Below are 22,150 nucleotides of genomic sequence, written 5' to 3' on the forward strand. Positions count from 1 at the left end.
GCAATTTAGGTCATCAATACGGATTTCCGGTGGTGAACAGGCTGGAACTTCAGGAACATTTCTTGACACCCAAAACACCCACAAAGAAAATCGAATCAAAAACCCAGGTCAAATAAAAGAAAACCTCCTTAGGACTTTGGTTCACTGTGAAATATGCATCCATGAAAGACGGTAATGATAACGTGGGATATTACTTAAAATACTTGATTGGTACTCAGATTCGTTCATGCTATGGTTGTGGGCAACCAATTAGATTGCCACCACACATTCCACCGCCACCGTATGACATTGTTATTTGCAAAAAGGAGTATAGAACCTTTAACATGGACGGACAGCTAAAACTCACACTGCAGCCGCAAAATGTCCATTATCACTGCAGAATCCAGTGTATATTAAAAAAACACGATGACTTCAACAAAAAAGTGCGATCTTCTAAGTCAGTCACACCAAATCTTACAGCGTTACATCGATCGTACCTTGATGCAAACTTCATTATGGATTACAGGTTTTGAGTTCGTTTGAGTTCGTTGTAGTGGCTAATTTCTGATTCATTTTATTCTTATTTGGTCTCTTTAAATCTGGAAAGTTGTCTCATTTACAATCATACCAATTTACAGTAACATTGAATGAATTCTTCAAACACAAAAATAAATATGACAGACATAGGAGACTATATCCTACCACCAAAGCTAATTAAAAGCCGTATAAAAACATTTAAAGAAACGGAAATAATCCGTTGATTTCCGATCAACAAATGTAACACTTAAGGACACGGCAGTAGATATTTGTTAGGTTTCTGTTTATTTGACGTTTATCCCACATCTCTTTAATTATTTAATTGTTGTTTAAAAAATACGAAAAATCAAACAGGCTTAAAAACATAGACTTTATATCTCCTTTATTTATTTATTTATTTCATTCATTTATTATTTATTTTAAGCTAACCTAGCCCAAAGGGCCAAGTGAACTTTTCTCATCACTTGGCGTTCGTCGTCCGTCGTCGTTAACTTTTCCTCTGAAATTACTGGGCCAAATTAAACCAAACTTGGCCACAATCATCAATGGGGTTTCTAGTTTAATAAATGTGTCAAATAACCCGGCTAACCAACCAAGATGGCCGCCATGGCTAGAAATAGAACATAGGGGTTAAATGTAATATAGATTTTGGCTTATATCTCTGAAACCAAACCATTTAGAGCGAATCTGACAGGCGAAAAATTGTTTATCAGGTCAAGATCTACCTGCCCTGAAATTTTCAGATGAATCGGAAAACCTGTTGTTGGGTCGCTGTCCCTGAATTGGTAATTTTGAGGAAATTTTGCCTTTTTTATTTTGCCGTTTTTCATTATTATCTTGATTATTATTATAGATAGAGATAAACTGTGAACAGCAATAATGTTCAGCAAAGAAGATTACAAAAAAATTAACATGACCAACATATTCAATTCACCCCTGAAGGAGTTGTTGCCCTTCAGTCAATATTTAACAATTTTTCGTAATTTTTTGTAATCTTTTACTAAATAATCTTCTAGCTCCTCTGAAACTATTAACAAAAATTTCACCAAACTTATCGGGGCCTTTTATAGCTGACTATGCGGTATGGGCTTTGCTCATTGTTGAAGGCCGTACGGTGACCTATAGCTGTTAATGTTTGTGTCATTTTGGTCTTTTGTGGATAGTTCTCTCATTGGCAATCATACCACATCTTCTTTTTTATATTGTCCACAATCATCATTAAGGTTTCTAGTTGAAAAAAATGTGCCCGATGACCCTGCCTGCGAACCAATATGGCCGACATGGCTAAAACAGTACATAAGGTAAAATGCAGTTTTTGGCTAAGAAATCAAAGCATGGAGAGCAAATTTGACGGGGATGAATTTGTTTATTAGGCCAAGGTTAAGCTGTCCTGAAATTTTCAGACCGTTTATGATATGCACATAGACCAAGGTGAACAACACGGGCTCTTTAGAACCTCTAATATTTTCTCAAAAAACATTTCTTTCCGTTTCCGTATTCCGTTTCCGTTCCGCATTCCGTTCCCGCAACACCCTACAGAAGGGGGTCATCAACCTTATATTTACGCCGTGATTGTACCATAGTTAAGTACATACACATACTTGGATTTATAAATGAACTGAGTAATTGATTGAAATAAAATTGGCAAATCAAACACACCATTGCTTGTGAATAAGATTAATAAATAATAAATTTTGAATTAAGATCAAAAACTTATTTTTAAACTGACTTGTAAAACTTGTTTTAAAATGTTTATATTCTGTCACTAGTTCTGATTGGTTCTCTATTAAACTATTGACTCCACCCATAGGCTTGTCTACCTTACCTAATAATGATTTCATGGTTGAGCTAGCAAGGAAGCTAACCAAAGAATCTACATGTAGCTTCACACTCGTTGGAATTTGCTGTAAGGCTTTTACAAGGTTGTATCTACAGTATACATTATAAAATACATTTCTTGCTACAATAACTATCTTACCCTCCCAAAGGAATCAAATATGATGGATTCAGTTTAGGTCTGTGTACTAATTGCCTGCAAACCTTCTGCAACACGACTGATCAATTTTCTTTCAGTGTTTTTGTTTTTTCTGGATTTTCTGTAAAACCTCATTTCAATTAATAACTTATTATGTATCTCATATTTCTTTTTTATATAAATGTGAATGAAATTACTGTACAAATCTGTATCTATAAATTTATTTACCTGTCTGCCATCTTCCGTCTGTGCCTGTTGAAATGCTATTACTGTTTGATTGTCTTGGTTGCCTGTCTGTGTTGTGGCAGAACTTGTACCTCCACCTGCTCCAAACAGCCTCCATTTGGCACTCCCTAGTGATGGGGAACTAAATCTGTCAGCAGCTGATGGTCCTGGCGGAGACTGAGGAATTTCTGTAATTTCAATATATGTAGTTACTCTGTGAGAAGATTTAGTATGAAAGCTAAAATATTTTTTTTAATTTCCTCCATAAATGTTTCATCATTCCTAGTGGAACATATCGTCTCGTATTTTGTTTTCGATCGTCTTACGTTTTCGACCTAATTCTACTTTCACTTCCCGTATGCTGCGCATGCCCACATGACGTCATATTCGGCTGCTATACTTAGTTACAATAGCAAATGATCCACATGTGGTGAAGATTTTTCAAATAAAGTTATTATAATTAAGTATTTACGTTTTTTTATTTGATATTACATTTTTGTACCCTTTCACTAATACTAGTTTTACCTTCCAAAAGAATCCGTCTAAAATAAAGAAATTTTCTAAACTTTTGGCAGAGGTCTTTTTGCATGCAAAGTTAACTTCAAGGTCATTAAGTCAGGTGGTTAGTTGTAATACTTAAAGAAGTTAATTTGAATGCAGAAATACGCATGCTCGTTCCAGCTTTTTACCATGTTTACCGAAAAAATAAAATATCATTTAATTTTTATTTACAGAAAAAACAGTCTGTAAGTGGAAATTACAGACAATACTCACCAACCTCACTTCACAATGCATTAACCAAATTTAAAGTATTTAACAAAAACATGAATGTATACAAGACCGTGCAAGGCGTCCAAAGTGCCTCATTCTGAAATGTGTACAACTTGATCAAAATAATATTTTATATCTTATAGTTGTATATTTAACCATTTAATTCATTAAGTCAAAAGTTTGATCGCCTGTAACACTTTAATATAAATGTAAACTTGGGTATCAAATTTATAACCAATTCCGGATTTGTACGACATGTCGTTTCCGACTTTTGACCCGTTTTTTTTTTTGATAGGTTGAAAACACAAGACGCTTGTTTTTGTCAACAAAGGTGCCATCGATCTAATGAACTCAAATTAAAAAATAAATTAAAGATAAAAATATATGTCTGATACAATTAATTTATGCACAAGTATACTAGTGACTCTGAAAATATTAGGTATGTCTATGTTCAAACATATAAAAGGGAAATTCGAGAAATTTGTTAGTAGGTCGAAAATACAATATACAAGGATACTAAATTAAAATCATCAGTAAGGTTGTCAATATTTTCTTCAAATGTTTAAATTATCTTTCAAGTGACTTTAAATAATGTCATATTCCCACCATTTCAAATACTTATTTCAAGTTTTGAACAAAAGATAAATTATGGTGCCGTTGCTTATTTGCATAATTCTTCAATATATTCTTGTTCATACCAATCTTTGGTAGGTTTCCAAGGATATATTAATTTCTTCAAACAATAACTGATCACAATAAATACTTAGAAAATTGATAAATAAATTCTTGATGGGGGAAAGTAGCTATTACCATTCAATTATAGACATCTATTTTTGAAAAAAAAATTATTGTTCGGTTGCGGTTTCATTGACATATATGTTTGTAAAATCGTAGCAACTATCCGTTTAAGCATATTGAAATAACAACAGAACAAACCTTTTCTGACCCCATGACCTTCATCAACCAATCGTTTTACTGCAGGATGTTGCATCACTTTATTCCCTGAACTTAAATTGCTGTCTATCAAACTTGGCAAGATAACCTATATTCAAAACTAGAGGCTCTAAAGAGCCTGTGTCGCTCACCTTGGTCTATGTGAATATTCAACAAAGGACACAGATGGATTCGTGACAAAATTGAGTTTTGGTGATGGTGATGTGTTTGTAGATCTTACTTTACTGAACATTCTTGCTACTTACAATTATCTCTATCTATAATGATTGGCCCAGTAGTTTCAATGGAAAATGTTAGTACAAATTTTATGAAAATTGTTTAAAATTGACTATAAAGGGCAACAACTCCTTAGTGGGTCAATTGACCATTTTGGTCATGTTGACTTATTTTTAGGTCTTACTTTGCTGTAAATTATTGCTGTTTACAGTTTATCTCTATCTATAATAATATTCAAGATAATAACAAAAAACGGCAAAATTTCCTTAAAATTACCAAATCAGGGGCAGCTCTCTAACAATCAGTTGTCCAATTCATTTGAAAATTTCAGAGCAGATAGATCTTGACTTGATTAACAATTTTACCTCATGTCAGATTTGCTCTAAATGCTTTGGTTTTTGAGTTATAAGCCAAAAACTGCATTTTACCCTTTTGTTCTATTTTTAGCCATGGCGGCCATCTTTGTTGGTTGGCCGGGTCATCGGACAAAATTTTCAAACTAGATACCCTAATGATGATTGTGGCCAAGTTTGATTTTATTTGGCGCAGTAGTTTCAGAGGAGAAGATTTTTGTAAAAGATAACTCAGATTTATGAAAAATGGTTAAAAATGGACTATAAAGGGCAATAACTCCTAAAGGGGTCAACTGACCATTTTTGTCCTGGGACTGATTTGTAAATCTTACTTTGCTAAACATTTTTGCGGTTTACAGTTTATCTCTATCTTTAATAATATTCAAGATAATAACCAAAAACAGCAAAATTTCCTAAAAATTACCAATTCAGGGGCAGCAACCCAACAACCAGTTGTCCAATTCATCTGCAAATTTACCTCTGTCAGATTTGCTCTAAATGCTTTGGTTTTTGAGTTATAAGCCAAAAACTGCATTTTACCCCTATATTCTATTTTTAGCCATTGCGGCCATCTTGGTTGATTGGCCGGGTCACTGGACACAATTTTCAAACAAGGTACCTTAATGATAATTGTGGCCAAGTTTTATTTTATTTGGCCCAGTAGTTTCAGAGGAGAAGATTTTTGTAAAGGTTAATGACGACAGACGACGGACGCCAAGTGATGAGAAAAGCTCACCTAAGGTGACCTAAAAATAAATTGTGTGATAAATGAGTTTATAGAAATGAGTGTGTGTAGCTTTTCCTTTTCCTTTCTTTTCTGAATCGATTTTCAAAATATTAAATTATAACTATTTTTTGGCATTTGTTAGTGTTGTATGTTTTTTTTTTTTTTTTAAAGGAGTAGGTCCGGAAAGGACTCATTTTGGCCTCAAATTTCAAGTTCATCTGACGAAAGATTTTGACCATTTTTTAAACACTTAAGTGCCTATTTCACTTGATTTTATTAGTAAATGTGAAAGATTTTAACTGATTTAGTCATTAAAAATGATCCGATTCAAGCTCAAATATGCAAAATCTCTCAAATATGCCAAAAACCGTAACTTTTCAGATGGTTTTAGTCAAAAATGAAAGTGGCCGCATTCGTGTTCATCCACAACCTTTATATATGTTATGTATTATTATAAAATACAACTTACATTTCAATATTAAGGATGAACACGAATGCGGCCACTTTTGTTTTTCACGGAAACCGTCTAAAATTTTACTAAAATGATAGAATTTTGAAGATTTCAGTTATTTAGCATAACTTAATGGTGCTTCAACCCGAGATATGTCAATTGTATTGTCAAAAACAGCCCACTTTTATGTAGCAGAAGCATTCAACTGTCCAATAAATAACTTAAAGTTTACATTTTAACAATTTTGTAAAACTGTTAAATTTTGGGGCCAAAAAGGGGTCTTACCGGACCTACTCCTTTGAGTTCATATTTATGTTCCAGGGTTTAGTCTGAAGTCCATTTTCGCTGAACTAGTATACATTATTGTTAAGGGAGAACCTGAAATCTGCCTCCCAGTGCAGGACTTCCTAGCTGTGATGAAGACACATTAGTGGCCTTGGATTGCTCTTTGGTCAGATTGTTGTCTCTTTAACACATTCTCAATTTAATATCCATTTGCAACTTTGTACATAGATAACCAGATGCTCCGCAGGGCGCAGCTTTATACGACCGCAGAGGTTGAACCCTGAACGGTTGGGGCAAGTACGGACACAACATTCAAGCTGGATTCAGCTCTAAATTTGGATTGTGATTAAATAGTTGACACATCATAGGTTTCTGACACAGAATGAATGTGGTCTAATAAACTTAAAATTTTTGTTTTGCCTTTGAGCAATTCACTATGCTGTTGAATATTAATCCTCTCAAAAAAATGTTTGAAGAAATTTTCTTTTTAATTATGAAATTTCAAATGAGAAAAATTGAACCCCCCCCCTCAATTTTTTTTTCACATCCCCTTTTCCTTTATTCCAAAACCGATCTCAATTCAAATTTCTAATGGAGTTTGCAACAATAATTACTCATTTAAATACATCATAAAGTATTAAAATGTAAAAAAGTGCTTGTATCACTGAATGGTAAAGATTGTTTTAATTTATCAGTTGGTAGTAAAAGTGAATATACATTGTATATTGTATAAAACAATGATTTAAGTTGATTCAACTACTATTCTGAACAAAGAAAGATAACTCCAATTGAAATTGTGCAATTAGATATTTCTTGCTATTGCGCAATACTGTGCAATTGAAAATACTTGCTATTGCACAATACTGTGCAATTGAAGATTTCTTGCTATTGCGCAATACTGTGTAATTGAAAATTTCTTGCTATTGCACCATACTGTGCAATTGAAGATTTCTTGTTATTGCTGAGTACTGTGCAATTGAAAATTTCTTGCTATTGCACAATACTTAATATAATAATTTTGGATCCTGATTTGGACCAACTTGAAAACTAGGCCCATAATCAAAAATCTAAGTACATTTTTAGATTCAGCATATCAAAGAACCTCAAGAATTCAATTTTTGTCAAAATCAAACTAAGTTTAATTTTGGACCCTTTGGAACTTAATGTAGACCAATTTGAAAACGGGACCAAAAATTAGGAATCTACATACACAGTTAGATTTGGCATATCAAAGAACCCCAATTATTCAATTTTTGATGAAATTAAACAAAGTTTAATTTTGGACCCTTTGGACCCCTTATTCTTAAACTGTTGAGACCTCAACTCCCAAAATCAATACCAACCTTCCTTTTGTGGTCATAAACCTTGTGTTTAAATTTCATTGATTTCTATTTACTTAAACTAAAGTTATTGTGCAAAAAACCAAGAAAATGCTTATTTGGGTCCTTTTAGGCCCCTAATTCCTAAAATGTTAGGATCAAAACTCCCAAAATCAATCCCAACCTTACTTTTGTGGTCATAAACCTTGTGTTAAAACTTCATAGATTTCTATTCACTTTTACTAAAGTTAGAGTGCGAAAACTAAAAGTATTCGGACGACGACGACTACGCCGACGACGACGACGCAGACGACGCCGACGACGACGCAGACGACGACGCCAACGTGATAGCAATATACGACGAAAAAAAATTCAATTTTTGCGGTCGTATAAAAATAATTAAAACACATTATAAATATATATCAAAACTTTGAATACAGTGTCCAATAGTGTTCTCTGTTACAACGAAACAGATTTTTTTAAGAATAATAAAATGAAGGACTTTTTGCCTTAATATGTGTTATTTTCAAATTGTACTATTCAAAATGTTCACTGCAATCAAAGAATATACAAACCTCTTCACTAACTGGTACCCCATTGTTTTCTTGGATAGCTGTCCACAGAGGGGAATCCCGTTTCCAGGCATGACTTTCCAGAATACATTCTTCTACCTTTTATAAACAATAAAATAAATTAAGATATATACAATACTACATATTGCAGTAAACATTTTTTTTTAGAATTTAAGGTTTGTGGGCAATAGGAAAGTTTGTACTTTAATAATTATACACAAGGTTTTTCCTTAACCATCATTTCAACATTATTTGTACCAGAAGAAATCATAATTCATAAGAAATAATAATTCTTTTAATGTAATAAGTAAACAACATAGCAATTTATAGAAAAGATTAAACTGGGGAGTCTCTGAATCCTACTTACTGCTCTCCAACTATTTCTTTTTTTATTTTATATTGCTAAACGTCAAGTGGTAGATAATTTATGCATGTTCAGGACAATCAAGTATTAATTTTATGATCATTAATAAATTTTCTTCATCCTAACACTTATGTCATATTCTAACTATTAAGTTTTCTCAAATCAATACAAATATTGCAATGTTGCTGAAATCATCTTCAAAGGGATATCAAGCAGTCGGCATAAAACGATAATATGAGATTTTGTAGATTGTATACTATTGGTTAACTTCATAAGGTCTTCCTTGTGCACATTAATTTTGTGTAAAATTATACAATAACTTTTTTATTTTTTATGTCAACTCACATGGTTAAGATGTTTGACTACATCTCTTGAAAGACCATCTTCAGCACGTATAATAATCTCCACAACTCGGTAAAAATAATAAGGACAAATATCAAAGATTTCTAAAATCCATGGAAATTTCCTACAAATATATAGAAATAAGAATATTTACAGCTAATTTCCTAATGCATGTAGAGCAAGATTTTGGTTAGCTTGCTTGCTTTGTTTGTATTTTGTACAATTATAATGGGATAATGTCCAATTAAATTTAAATATTATATATACAGGTTTAACTATGCCTATATATATTGTTTGAAGATGTCAACCTTTAATCACAAGGCTTGAATCTACATTTATACAAATAAAGCAAGCAAGCTAACCAAAGTTTAACTCTACAAGCATAAGAAATCAGCTGTAATCATCTCATTTTTTTTTTGTTATCCCAAACGACATAAAGACACATGAACTAAGGTAGTTATAAACAAAAATATGAAGTAACACTACAAGATGGACCTTATATATATATTAAGATCTGCTGATCAAGCATTAAATTAAGCTTATGTAAATATTACAGTTATTCTCTTCAATTTGATTTTTCAATATATATGGAATACTCTGAACATTTGGGTCTTTTTCCCTATAAATTTCATCTTTTGTTGAACACCAAGATTCCTTCGGTATTGTGTATAAATATATCAGTGATGTCAACTAAGTGTTTACAGAATCATATAAGTATTTGAAAATATACAAACCATATAATTATAATTAATAAGACAAAATTTGTTCAGAAGTGAAATGAAACTGAGAATGATAGGTGTAAAATATGCAGACAAACAAAAGTAATTCTAAATGGTCAAGCCATATTTTTTTAGGGTGTATGTTAAGTCCTTTTAAGTCATAAAGCTTACTGTACTGTATAGGTTTTGCTCATTGTTGGAGCAGTATGGTACCCTATAATTGATACCATCCTTGTCCTTAATGGCCCTCTATTGGACAGTTATCCGATATGTAGTCAAACCACATCTCCTTATTATAATATGACAGATATAGAATTTCAATGTTGAAATATGACCTAATATATTGTAATGAAAAGGCCCTGAAATACCTCATAGGCGTTTTTGGTATTTTTTATGAATATAATACAGGAAATATTTGAATAATACCTTACCTTTGTGAATTATAAGAAAAGATAACAATTTCCAAACAACAAGCAAATAAACATCTGTAAAATGCATCATGTTCCAATAAATTCTGTAAATATATATTTAAACACTGGTATAAAAGGAACTTTCATTACCGGTACACACTACTAATTTTTAAATAAATATTGTACATTCAAAAATTATTGTCTGCAAATTTATTATTTTTAATAATCAACACTACTGCCAGTTTAATCATTGTGAGTTCAGAAAAGGATGCATACCAATAATGTCATTAAAATTTAGGATGCAACCTTTTTATTAATGAAACATCCATTTTGTCTGCATTTTCACAATAATAACATCGCAAAGCCCATACCGCATAGTCAGCTATAAAAGGTACCGAAACGACAAATGTAAAACAATTCAAACCAGAAAACTCATGGCCTAATTGATGTACAAAATTAACATCATAAATGCACTTACTACTGACACATGTACTAAATGGGGAGCCTCAAAGTCCTAGTGAAAACATGGTTAGTTCTTGCTTACAAGAATTGAACACCCAGCCTGCCTTTACCAAAGTGAAATATTTCACAATCATGGTCACCAGATATTACAGACTGCACACTAAAAGTAAAATTATACCTTTTCTTAAGTTGAATGAATAATCATCAAAGTAACAGACACCAGATATCTTTAAACCTCAGACATATTTTTTTAAGACAATTTCATCTACAAATTTTGTGAATATTGTATGTAGGTGCTTATACTTACAACTATAGCCTCTTTACTACTTAATCTTCTCTTCTCTTGAGCTACAATACTTTCTAATATTTTATAATAAAGACTCTCTCCAAGTTGTAACCGTCTCTTGGCAAAGTCTATGTGGGCACCTGGATTTTCATCTGTTGGCTACAAAAATGATAGAACTTACATTTATGTAAATGCAGCACCCCTTTCCTTCCACACAGTATATGTGAAAAAAATACTGTGGATCATTGTGTTTCACAGGGTTTTCAATTATTGTGGATTTTATAGGTTAAAAATAAAATCAAATATTCAATGGACTCTGGCATTTGTTAGTCTTGTATGATTTTTAATTTTAGTTTCTTTTATATAATTCAGAGTTAAGTATGATGTCCATATCACTGAACTAGTATATATATCTGTTTTTCGGGGCCAGTTGAAGGACCCCTCCGAAGACCCATTGGTGGCCTTCCGCTGTTGTATGCTCTATGGTGGGGTTGTTGTCTCTTTGACACATATCCCCATTTCCATTCACAATTTTAATGATTTAGAAACTATCTATTGGATTGTATGCTGACTTTAACCATGAAATACAATATCCAAGAAAATACAATTTCTCAACCCACAAAAAGTTGAAACCTAAGAATATGATTTCAAAGAAGCAAATATAAATTTAAAATTCTTTGCAAAAGAAATGATGAATAAAAAGAAATGAATTTTATGCAACCTTCATTCTGTCAAATCTGACAGGTGCCTTTGAGAATTCAAAATTATTTATTGTTCTTGTTTCTTTTTTGAGGTTTGTTCTCATTTATTTCCACCCTTCAAAGTTTTTTCTGTTACAATTTTTTATATGTATATTCAGGGCATCTTGATATATTACAGACTGCACACTAAAAGTAAAATTATACCTTTTCTTAAGTTGAATGAATAATCATGAATAATCATATAATAGTCTGTTATATATCAATTTTTAAAGATCTGATAATGTATAGTATTAAGTAATATATAATATTGAGAATGGAAATGGGGAATGTGTCAAAGAGACAACAACCCGACCAAATAAAAAACAACAGCAGAGGGTCACCAACAGGTCTTCAATGTAGCGAGAAATTCCCGCACCCGGAGGCGTCCTTCAGCTGGCCCCTAAACAAATATATACTAGTCCAGTGATAATGAACGCCATACTAATTTCCAAATTGTACACAAGAAACTAAAATTAAAATAATACAAGACTAACAAAGGCCAGAGGCTCCTGACTTGGGACAGGCGCAAAAATGATATCATATTTTATAAATATCAATTACCTGAACATATTGGTTACAGAAAATTTCTCCCATTTCTCGCACACGTGACAAAATGACATCTATAGGATCTTTGGGACATTCACTGCAATATAAAAGATAATACAGATTAAACTTCTAATAATTATATTTTAAAATTTCTAATCTGAAATTGAAAAATTCCTCTTTTTAATATAGTATTTTTTAATTAAGAAGAAATATGAAACATTTTATGATAGCTCACTTGGAAAGGAATTTAGTAATGATTTAATTTGTTGAATAATTTATGAAGTAGCTGCCTTTTTTTTTTTATTGATACCTGATTAAATCCTTTTCTTGGTTGTCCTATCTGCTAAGGATTTATATTTTCTAGGCATAAAACAACATTTTATTTATGTTTTATAAATTTGTTCTATTTGGGAAAATATTTGAGTGCAACTTAGATGCATTCCTACTTAAAGCATTAATGAACCTAATGACTTCAAAGTGGTTTTCTAAATTTCTTGTGGTCTAAAATAATTTAAAAATGTTCAATCGTTTTTACAGTTCAAATTGTTATAGCTTTATACTGGAAAGTGGATCCAGTCACGCTAAACATTTGCATATCAGGTGATCTTAGGAGTGATGGGTAAAGTGCCAAATATGTAAAATCATAAAATTCCACTTACAAGTGCATCACATGTATTGTTCGACAATATACAAAGAATTTAAACGAACAATGATCTGAAATTTGAACCTTCAATATCAATGTATATAAAATCTGATGATTAAGTATAATACAAGTTTACCTTGATATCAAACATAAACAATGTCTTTGATTATGATAAAAAATTTTCGACTTTTAAAAAGATTTGATAAAAAAATATTGCTTTGAAAAAAGTTCTCTGAAGTTAATCTAGATGTGTCAAAGGGACACGAATGGCCCCGTCCCAAAAAGTTGAAAAATCTGCAAATTTCCATATAAAGACATGTGGACACAAACATGATGGTAGTCTCACATATCAAAAATCAAAGTCCAAAGCCCGTAATTTCGGCAAATATTAGTGGAGTGGAACGAAACTTAAACTTGATCTGTAACTTATCATAGTTAACTCACACACCAAAAATCAGCCCCATATACAATAGCATTTTTATTGTTGTTCTTCATCTGTTGCTGTGTAAGTGCAAACAATGTTATTGAGTTTTTGGTTTGCTGTCTACATAATGTACCGGTATACACAGCATCTTCTTTTTTATAAAGAAAATTAAATTTGAAATAGGTTTCTTGTCACATGGATCTCTAAATTTATATCTGTATGTTTTGCGTAAGAATGAATTTTAATTCACCAGTTTGAGAAAAATGTTTGCATATCTAATGCTCTTCATTGAATTTAAAGTGTTTTCGACATTACTATAACTGCTTGAAATATAAAATGTTATTTTAGGAGTTTAATCGTCAATTCTTGTGTCTTGGTATATAAAAATTCTAGTTGACAAGGACTGTTATTATAGTAAGTAAGTCAGTAAGTAAGTAATTAGTTTATTATAGTGTCACAATCTAACATTATACATAATATATTATACATCAGATAAAAACAGCATAAAAATATATTAGATTCCTGCCTTAAAAGACATATGAGACACTTTTTCCTCATGCTCATTAAATGCGTACACAATTTAATACATTTTTCAAAAGTAAAAAAGATAAAAGAAAAAAAAAAAGAAAGGTATTTAAAAATACGAAACAATTACTTCGTAGATCAACAATATTTACCTTAAAAGAACAAAAAGGGTATAATTGATTTAAAAATCTTAAATAATATGCTTATAAATAATAATTAAAAATTTAGGTTATTTCAAAGTTATAAATTTATCTTTCTCCTCTTAAACATCAAATGCAATGTTTTAGCTAACAAAAATTGAATTTCATCACAGCTCATAATATAATTAAATTTCTCTTCTACACTCAAGATAATAAAAACATAGTTTGATAAAAAGGGTGAATTTAAAAGTTCCTCTCTCAAGTCCGAATAAAAGTTACAGTTCATTAAAAAATGTTGTTCAGTTTCAATCGTATTTCCATCACAAAACTGACAAATTCTTTCATTTACAGGTGTAACTGGCTTGGTGTAACGTCCTGTTTCAATGGCGAGTGGTAAGGAGTCACAACGAAAGTTTGATAAAGTTCTATGGTAGTCTCTAAACTTGACGGATTTCACATAACTGCTTGGCTGAAGATAACTTTTATACTGTCTGAACGTCCTAAGTTTATTTCCATTTTCACAGTTTCGATCGTTATGCACATCGCGTAGCCAATTTTCAGTATCCATAGCGTTTAACTTGTCCTTTACAATATTAACTTTTTGTCGGATTGTCTTATTTTGAGCGTTTATCAAAGAACTTAAGTCACTTTTTTCAATTAATTTTAGTACACGGGAATTCCACGAGCGCTGTTTTGATTTACTCGATTCATGTATCTTTTTAACAATCCTATTTCCATCTAAATTTGTAACTTTAAAATACTGTCTCAAAACTTCGATATTTGGTTTAGTTTTTACTGTAGACCATAAAACAGGCTGTACAAGGCTTTCATATAGTTTTGTAAATATGTCATAATCCATGCCGCCACATGAAATGAACTTTGTATAAAGTGCGGAGAGTGCTCTACTTGCCGACTTTCTTATTTCCCTCAGTGTAAACTTCCAATTTAGATGTTCATCAAGCCACAATCCTAAATATCGATATTTACTGCAATAATCAATAGTTGTGTCTCCAAAAAAAAGTTTAAGTTCGATCGAGGGGTTGCGGGACAACGAAAATGTATAATATTTGTCTTTTCAAAATTTAAACTTAATCTCCACTTTGAACACCAGTTGCTGACTACATTTAACAACATTTGAAGGGATTCTTCATCTGGTGCTAGTAAAACAATGTCGTCAGCGTATAACAGGATAGACAAAATGCACGACCCATTGATCGGGATACCAAGATTCAGATTGTTTATTTCATCGACAAGATCGTTTACATACACGGAGAATAATGATGGTGATATTTTGGAGCCTTGTTTTACACCCATATTAACGCCAAACATATCGGTCATATGGCCGCTTACTTTAACAGCATAGCGAACATCTACATATAGCGACTGTAGTCCTTTTAGAAACTTTCCATTTATGCCTATTGACATCAGTTTAAACCACATCATCTCTCTATTTACAGAATCAAAGGCTTTTTTTTGCATCGATGAAACAAGCAAACGTTGATAGTCTTTCGATTTTTCTATTAGTTACAATACTTGTTAGAGAGTATAAATGTTCGATGCAACCACCATCTTTTCTAAAGCCGTTTTGTTCATCGGCTAAGATGTTATTTCCTTCTAACCAGGATGATAAACGTGTGTTAAGAATATCTACATATAGTATAAATATCTTACAGGGAATTGACATCAGCGCTATCCCTCGATAGCCTAAAGGATCACGATAATCTTTGTCTGGTTTTGATATTGTATTATCGAGTATGTTGTTCCATGTCGCAGGCACAACTCTATTGTCAAATGCATACTTTATGATCTTGAATAGAATATTCACACACGAGTTGTTACGAAGAAATTCGGCACATATTTGGTCGAGCCCGCCGGCTGATTAAGTTTTGCTCGATAAACAGCCTTCTCAACGTCATCATACGAAATATCATTATTTAAGATTGCTGATTCCTTTCCTGAAAGATTTATTATTTCATTTTCTAGTTGATGTTTGACAGTACATAGAAAGTCTTCGTCGTACTAACAATCAGTTACATTGAATAAATGTCCATACTTGCATTTCCATGTGTCATATACTGTTTTAATATCTTTACACACATTACCTTCTGATGTTAATACTTCCATTGGTATTGAAGAACGTCTGTCATTCGCTATTCCTAATTTACCAATTTTCTTCCAATTTCTCTTGTGTTGTTCTCTGTCGAAAGATTAAGTAACTCTTGCTGTTGTCGCATTTGATAACTTCGTTTTTCCTTCCTCCATAGTTTATCGAACGCATTTCTCGATGTAAGAAATTGTTCTCGCACACGTTTCTTTTTGGTACCACACCCTTTCAATTTCAGCCATACTTTTTCGTGTTCGCAGGTTTTATCCCACAGTAATTTGAGATTATTCTATATAACGGTTTGAAATTCAAGCAATGTATTTATTGAATGATATAAACAGATCCATGACCGCTATATTCTAAATTAAGCAATCTCATTAAGAAGGCATATTTTTCCAACTATTGTGAATATTTTCCAAATATACACAATCTTCTGAATACAGAGGGATATGTTTCACCTGTGTATATTTTATAATTTGTAGCAAATGTTTCTATTTAAAGGGGCATACGTTGTAAAATTCATGTTCACCGATTTGACTCAAATTCTCATAATATATAATTAACATAAATTAATTTATATCAAGATAATAAAACATATATCCATAAAAATGAAATATAAAAGAAATTGGTCCTGGTACCAATAAATGGCAAAATATACAAAGTAAAAAGTAATTTTTAAGAAAAAAGATACATTTTGCATAAGGCATTTGTTCAAATTTGGCTTTAAAACATGAGTTTTAACAACAATCGAGGAATTTTTTGAAGCATTATCGGTTCAAAATGAATTTGATGATACACAATTTCAATTCATAGACACAACAAAAGCAGGCGTTTCCTATATGTCTGTGAGAAATTTCATGTCTCGAAGACTAACAACCCCATTACAAAGTATTTCAGTTCACAGTTATAATCTGAAGGCAATATCTATTTTGGTATATATTTCATAAAGAGAATCATTTCTAAAAAATAAAACATCTTATGAGAAAAGCTTGAAATTATTCCTCTTAAAAAATCATTTAAAACCCAACAAAACATTTAACCATACCAAATACAAAATCCTTTTCATCTTTTGGAAAAGTTTCAACATCTTATAAATTAACTGCCTCCTACTACCCAAAGTTTGTTTGTAAAATATACAAGTAATTATTTAGCAAGTGGGAATCGATTTTAAAACAGCTCTCTACAGCAATAAAATATATAAATATATATGAAACATTGGCATTTAAAGTGAAATTTTGTATGTGAATTCTATATAAATATTGTTATGGCTGTGCTCAGGGTAATTATTGATGTGACTATTTACACCAATAAGACATTCTGAATAGTGTGGCCCAAAGGTCCTTAACCTATGTTGTTCTTCAAGAATCTTTCAGAATTTCAAATCGGAAGTCAAATGCCCTCCTAAAATTGTTAGCTTGACTTAATAATAATAGATGAGTTTATTTCATGTTTTCTGAATTGGTTGAAAATGATTCACTGACCTTCTATTAGTGCAAGAAAGCCAACTCGAATGAAGAAAGGAACACTCAATATAAAATTTCTGAACCTCTGATCTATGCTATTTCTATCACAGACCAAGTGGTAGATTACCAAATAAAGTTTTACCCTGAACATTAAAATTATAGAATATGTCATTGTCATGGAAAAATGATCAGTGCCAAAGAGATAGCATGGGTACAGGATTTTATAATGGGCAGGGACCAACATTGTGTTTATCACATTCTACATTTTGTAAATGAAATTTAGGAAAAATTTATAGGGTTGAAGACATATAATGTTATGTTTTGCAGAAATGCACTGATCATGCCTTATTTCTCCCAACATTCGATTTTTTCCCCTAATCTTTTGGAAATATTTCCAAAGCATTTATCTTTTATCTTTAGAACATTGTAAAAAGGGCATAGTCATACTGCTACAAAATCACCCACAGTCAAATTACTGTAAAACCATTAAATAAACCTCATTTTTATTTGAAATGTATAAAGAATTCTTTCTGGTTTGGATTTTTGAACGAATTAAGTATCTTTTAAATCAGACAATGCTAAACTAGCCAATATTCACCAATTTAATCGTATTACAAGTCGAGTAACCAATTTAAAATATATTGTTATGTCATCCAAAGGTCACAATCATCTATTATTCTTCTCAATTCTAGTCGATTTCTTTTTCAATAAATCACTACTTTTTTCCGCATGCTGTTAATTTAAATGAACATCTAACAAAGGACTTCTCAATTGAATAAGAACTCCTGTAACTACTGTCAAATGGCTTTAAAAACGTACACGGCTTTTACTCAATAGTGAACTATTACAACAGTTAACACTGTCCTGTCAAATCATTTATTTAATCACATTCTTATATCGATGTATATTATAGATACATTTATTTTCTTTTATATAAAAGAAATTAGGTTTATCTTCTTTTCATCTTCGTAATATGCCTGAAATTAAATTTTCCATGCGTCTCAAGGAAATCGGAAATTAAATTTACTGTTTCTTTTGAGTAACGATTTGAAAAGATTTTTTATACATTAGGGACGACATCGATGTAGGATAAAACAAGAATGTGTCCACAGTACACGGATGCCCCACTCGCACTATCATTTTCTATGTTTACTGGACCGTGAAATTGGAATAAATTCTCTAATTTGGCATTAACATTAGAATGATCTTATCAAAGGGAACATGTATACTAAGTTTCAAGTTGATTGGACTTCAACTTCATCAAAAACTACCTTGATCAAAAACTTTAACCTGAAGTGTAACAGACGGACGGACGAAGGAACGGACGCGCAGACCAGAAAACATAATGCCCCTTTACTATCGTAGGTGGGGCATAAAAAACTAAGTGAATTAGGTTTGTTATCCTTCATTGAACTTTTGATGTCATCCCTAATATGTGAACACTGTTTTAGAGATGAATTTCATTTCATTTGAAGTAATGAGTTGAAACTAGTTTTTATCAATTATCTTGTTTTCAAGATGTACAACAGTACAGAAGGTAAAGGTTTTGTGTACAACAGTTTACTATGATGTTATGGTCAAATAAACAACATGAAACTTTGTACTGTCAAGTGTTCATTATGAAGTCAGTGCTTTTTTAAACAATTACAAATAAGTTACTGAACATGGAAATCTGATTGTGGAAGAAGGGTATAATGTGTTATGGAGGCATATCTCAATTGCCCTCCTCACCAGCCTCTCAGTAATGAAATTTTGACTTTGAAAATTTCCTTAATTTACACTGAAATATTTGTGATAAGTTCAGTTTAAGGAGAACCACTAAAAGTAGGTCAGGGGTATCTTATAAACAGTTAAATAAGCTTTTAGACAATACATGTGCTTGGGGATTTTAATAATCCTGAACCTTAAATCATGGTTTTATAACTTACAATCTTTTGCAGTTTACATGTTTAAGTTTATGCTTAGGCCAGTTTAAAATCGACCTCTTACAAATAGGATTTAGAGGAGACCTAGGGCCCCCTTTTTGTGGGACATATTGGCCTGATATTATATTTATAAAATTACTGAAGCATGACAAAAGGAATGCAGTAGAGAGCAACCTTAATATTTCGAAGAAAATTCTTTTTTCGGAAAAGTAATGAAAAATATGTTTATAAACAAAATACATATTTTTTCAGTTAGAAACATATTATTTATGAATCAAAATTTTAAAAAATGTTGGAAACAAATTTATGTAACAACTTTTTTAAATGTATCAAAATTTTGTGTTGTAAAATCTGAAAGATTTTGTTTTTCGGGATTTTTCCGAAATATGTTTAAGAAATCAAAATGCATTATATCTGCTTGTAGATTTTATTTCGGGATTTCCCCCGAAATGGGTAACAAAAATCTATGTAACAAGTGTATGTATGCCTGATATAAGATTTATATTTTCGGGAATTTTCCCGAAATGTGAAAAGAAATTATTAGTTGTTAGGTCTAGCATATACACTTGATTTTTTGGGATAAATCCCTAAATATTTGAAGACATCTGTGTACACATTTTGTAGTTAGTTAATTTTTATCGGGATATTTCCCGAAATGTGTTTTTTCGGGATTTTTCCCAAATATGTTTCAGAAATCAAAAATGCAATTTTTCTGCATGTCGACTTTATTTCGGGATTTTTCCCAATATGGGAAACAAAAATTTATGTAACAAGTGTGTGCCTGATATTAGATTTAAATTTTCAGGTTTTCCCGAAATGTGAAAAGAACAAATAAGCCGTTAGGTCTAGCATATACACTTGATTTTTCGGAATAAATCCCGAAATATTTGAAGACATCTGTGTACATATTTTGTAGTTAGTTAATTTTTGTCGGGATATTACCCGAAATGTGTTTCAGATCTGTTTGTTAAAATGCTCTGCCAACATATATGTTATAAATGATAATGTTGAAATTGATTTCGGGACATTTCCCAAAAAAATAGTTGTCACATACAGCTTTACTACAAATATTTCATATATTTTGTGAAATTTCATGAACATTAAATGTAAACTTTATCAGTTTTAAGAATAAAACATGGAATATTGTAAAAAAATGTGTGTTTCTTAATGAAATCTGCATTCAATTTATGATAAACATTGAAAAAGATTAGAAAAAGAAATAAAAAGTCTGTTATATATACTTCACCCATCAACACCAACACAAGTGAATAAACTAGGATCCTTTATAAAAAAAAGTCAATGGAACGGAGGACAGGGGACCCTTTAATATTTACCTGAATTTGTATATATATATATATATAAGTGCCTATAAATAGCAGCACATGACATACAAATCTATGGGAGTGTGGATTAATCAGTACAGAGATTAATTCAATTACACAAATAAAATTATAGATTGCCTAACAATGTAATTTTAACACACTATTTAGTATGTAAATATAAGAATGTTTAAAATATTTACAAAATGATGAAAATAAACGCAATATTTCGCTAGACCAACTAGCTTTATCAAGCGTGCATCTATCCAGGTGAAATCGGATGTAGATACGCTTGATAAAGGTAGTTGGTCTAGCGAAATATTGCGTTTATTTTCGTCATTTTGTAAATATTTTAAACATTCTTATATTTACATACTAAATAGTGTGTTAAAATTACATTGTTAGGCAATCTATATATATATTTAGCTGATCTGTAACAATAACATCTTCATGCCTTATATATCATGTACTGCAGTACGCCGCTAGATTAAAACTGACGTGGAAAGGTAACACACGGCCAGCGAAAGCTCTTTTTTTGAGAGCCCAGGTGGTCATGCGGTCTAGCGGGACGGCTGCAGTGCAGGCGATTTGGTGTCATGATATCAGAGTAGCATGGGTTCGAATCCCGGCGAGGGAAGAACCAAAAATTTGCGAAAGCGAATTTACAGATCTAACATTGTTGGGTTGATGTTTAGACGAGTTGTATATACATTATGTTCACAGCCATGTATCACCATCATTGATGGCGATCCGATGGATACATCTGTTGTAGAGTTGTCACTGACTCAGACGTACTTATAAATATAATTATTTTCTGTGACTGTATATTACATTAATTTGTAGGATCCTTTACTATAGATAATTTAGCTGATCTGTAACAATAACATCTTCATGCCTTATATATCATGTACTGCAGTACGCCGCTAGATTAAAACTGACGTGGAAAGGTAACACACGGCCAGCGAAAGCTCTTTTTTTGAGAGCCCAGGTGGTCGTGCGGTCTAGCGGGAAGGCTGCAGTGCAGGCGATTTGGTGTCACGATATCACAGTAGCATGGGTTCGAATCCCGGCGAGGGAAGAACCAAAAATTTGCGAAAGCGAATTTACAGATCTAACATTGTTGGGTTGATGTTTAGACGAGTTATATATATATATATATATATATATATATGCAACTGGTCTAAACATTAACCCAACAATGTTAGATCTGTAAATTTACTAATTTTTGGTTCTTCCCTCGCCGGGATTCGAACCCATGCTACTGTGATATCGTGACACCAAATCGCCTGCACTGTAGCCGTCCCGCTAGACCACACGACCACCTGGGTTCTCAAAAAAAGAGCTTTCGCTGGCCATGTGTTACCTTTCCACGTC

At 31.9% G+C, this 22,150-nt stretch overlaps 1 protein-coding gene across 1 annotated transcript in view; it reads right to left on the reverse strand.

Annotated features, from left to right (window-relative positions):
- The window catches only part of LOC139515031 (uncharacterized), an 83,678-nt gene that overhangs the window by 18,393 nt on the left and 43,135 nt on the right, over nucleotides 1-22,150 (reverse strand). The window contains exons 10-16 of the mRNA XM_071304591.1: nucleotides 12,249-12,330; nucleotides 10,969-11,106; nucleotides 10,221-10,303; nucleotides 9,074-9,194; nucleotides 8,368-8,463; nucleotides 4,424-4,529; nucleotides 2,720-2,904 (exon numbers count right to left, since the gene is read on the reverse strand). Coding sequence (XP_071160692.1) covers nucleotides 2,720-2,904; nucleotides 4,424-4,529; nucleotides 8,368-8,463; nucleotides 9,074-9,194; nucleotides 10,221-10,303; nucleotides 10,969-11,106; nucleotides 12,249-12,330 — 811 coding nt within the window. The remainder of the gene's footprint in view (nucleotides 1-2,719; nucleotides 2,905-4,423; nucleotides 4,530-8,367; nucleotides 8,464-9,073; nucleotides 9,195-10,220; nucleotides 10,304-10,968; nucleotides 11,107-12,248; nucleotides 12,331-22,150) is intronic.

This window comes from Mytilus edulis, chromosome 3 (genome assembly GCF_963676685.1).
Source record: "Mytilus edulis chromosome 3, xbMytEdul2.2, whole genome shotgun sequence".
In the NCBI taxonomy this organism is placed as follows: domain Eukaryota; kingdom Metazoa; phylum Mollusca; class Bivalvia; order Mytilida; family Mytilidae; genus Mytilus; species Mytilus edulis.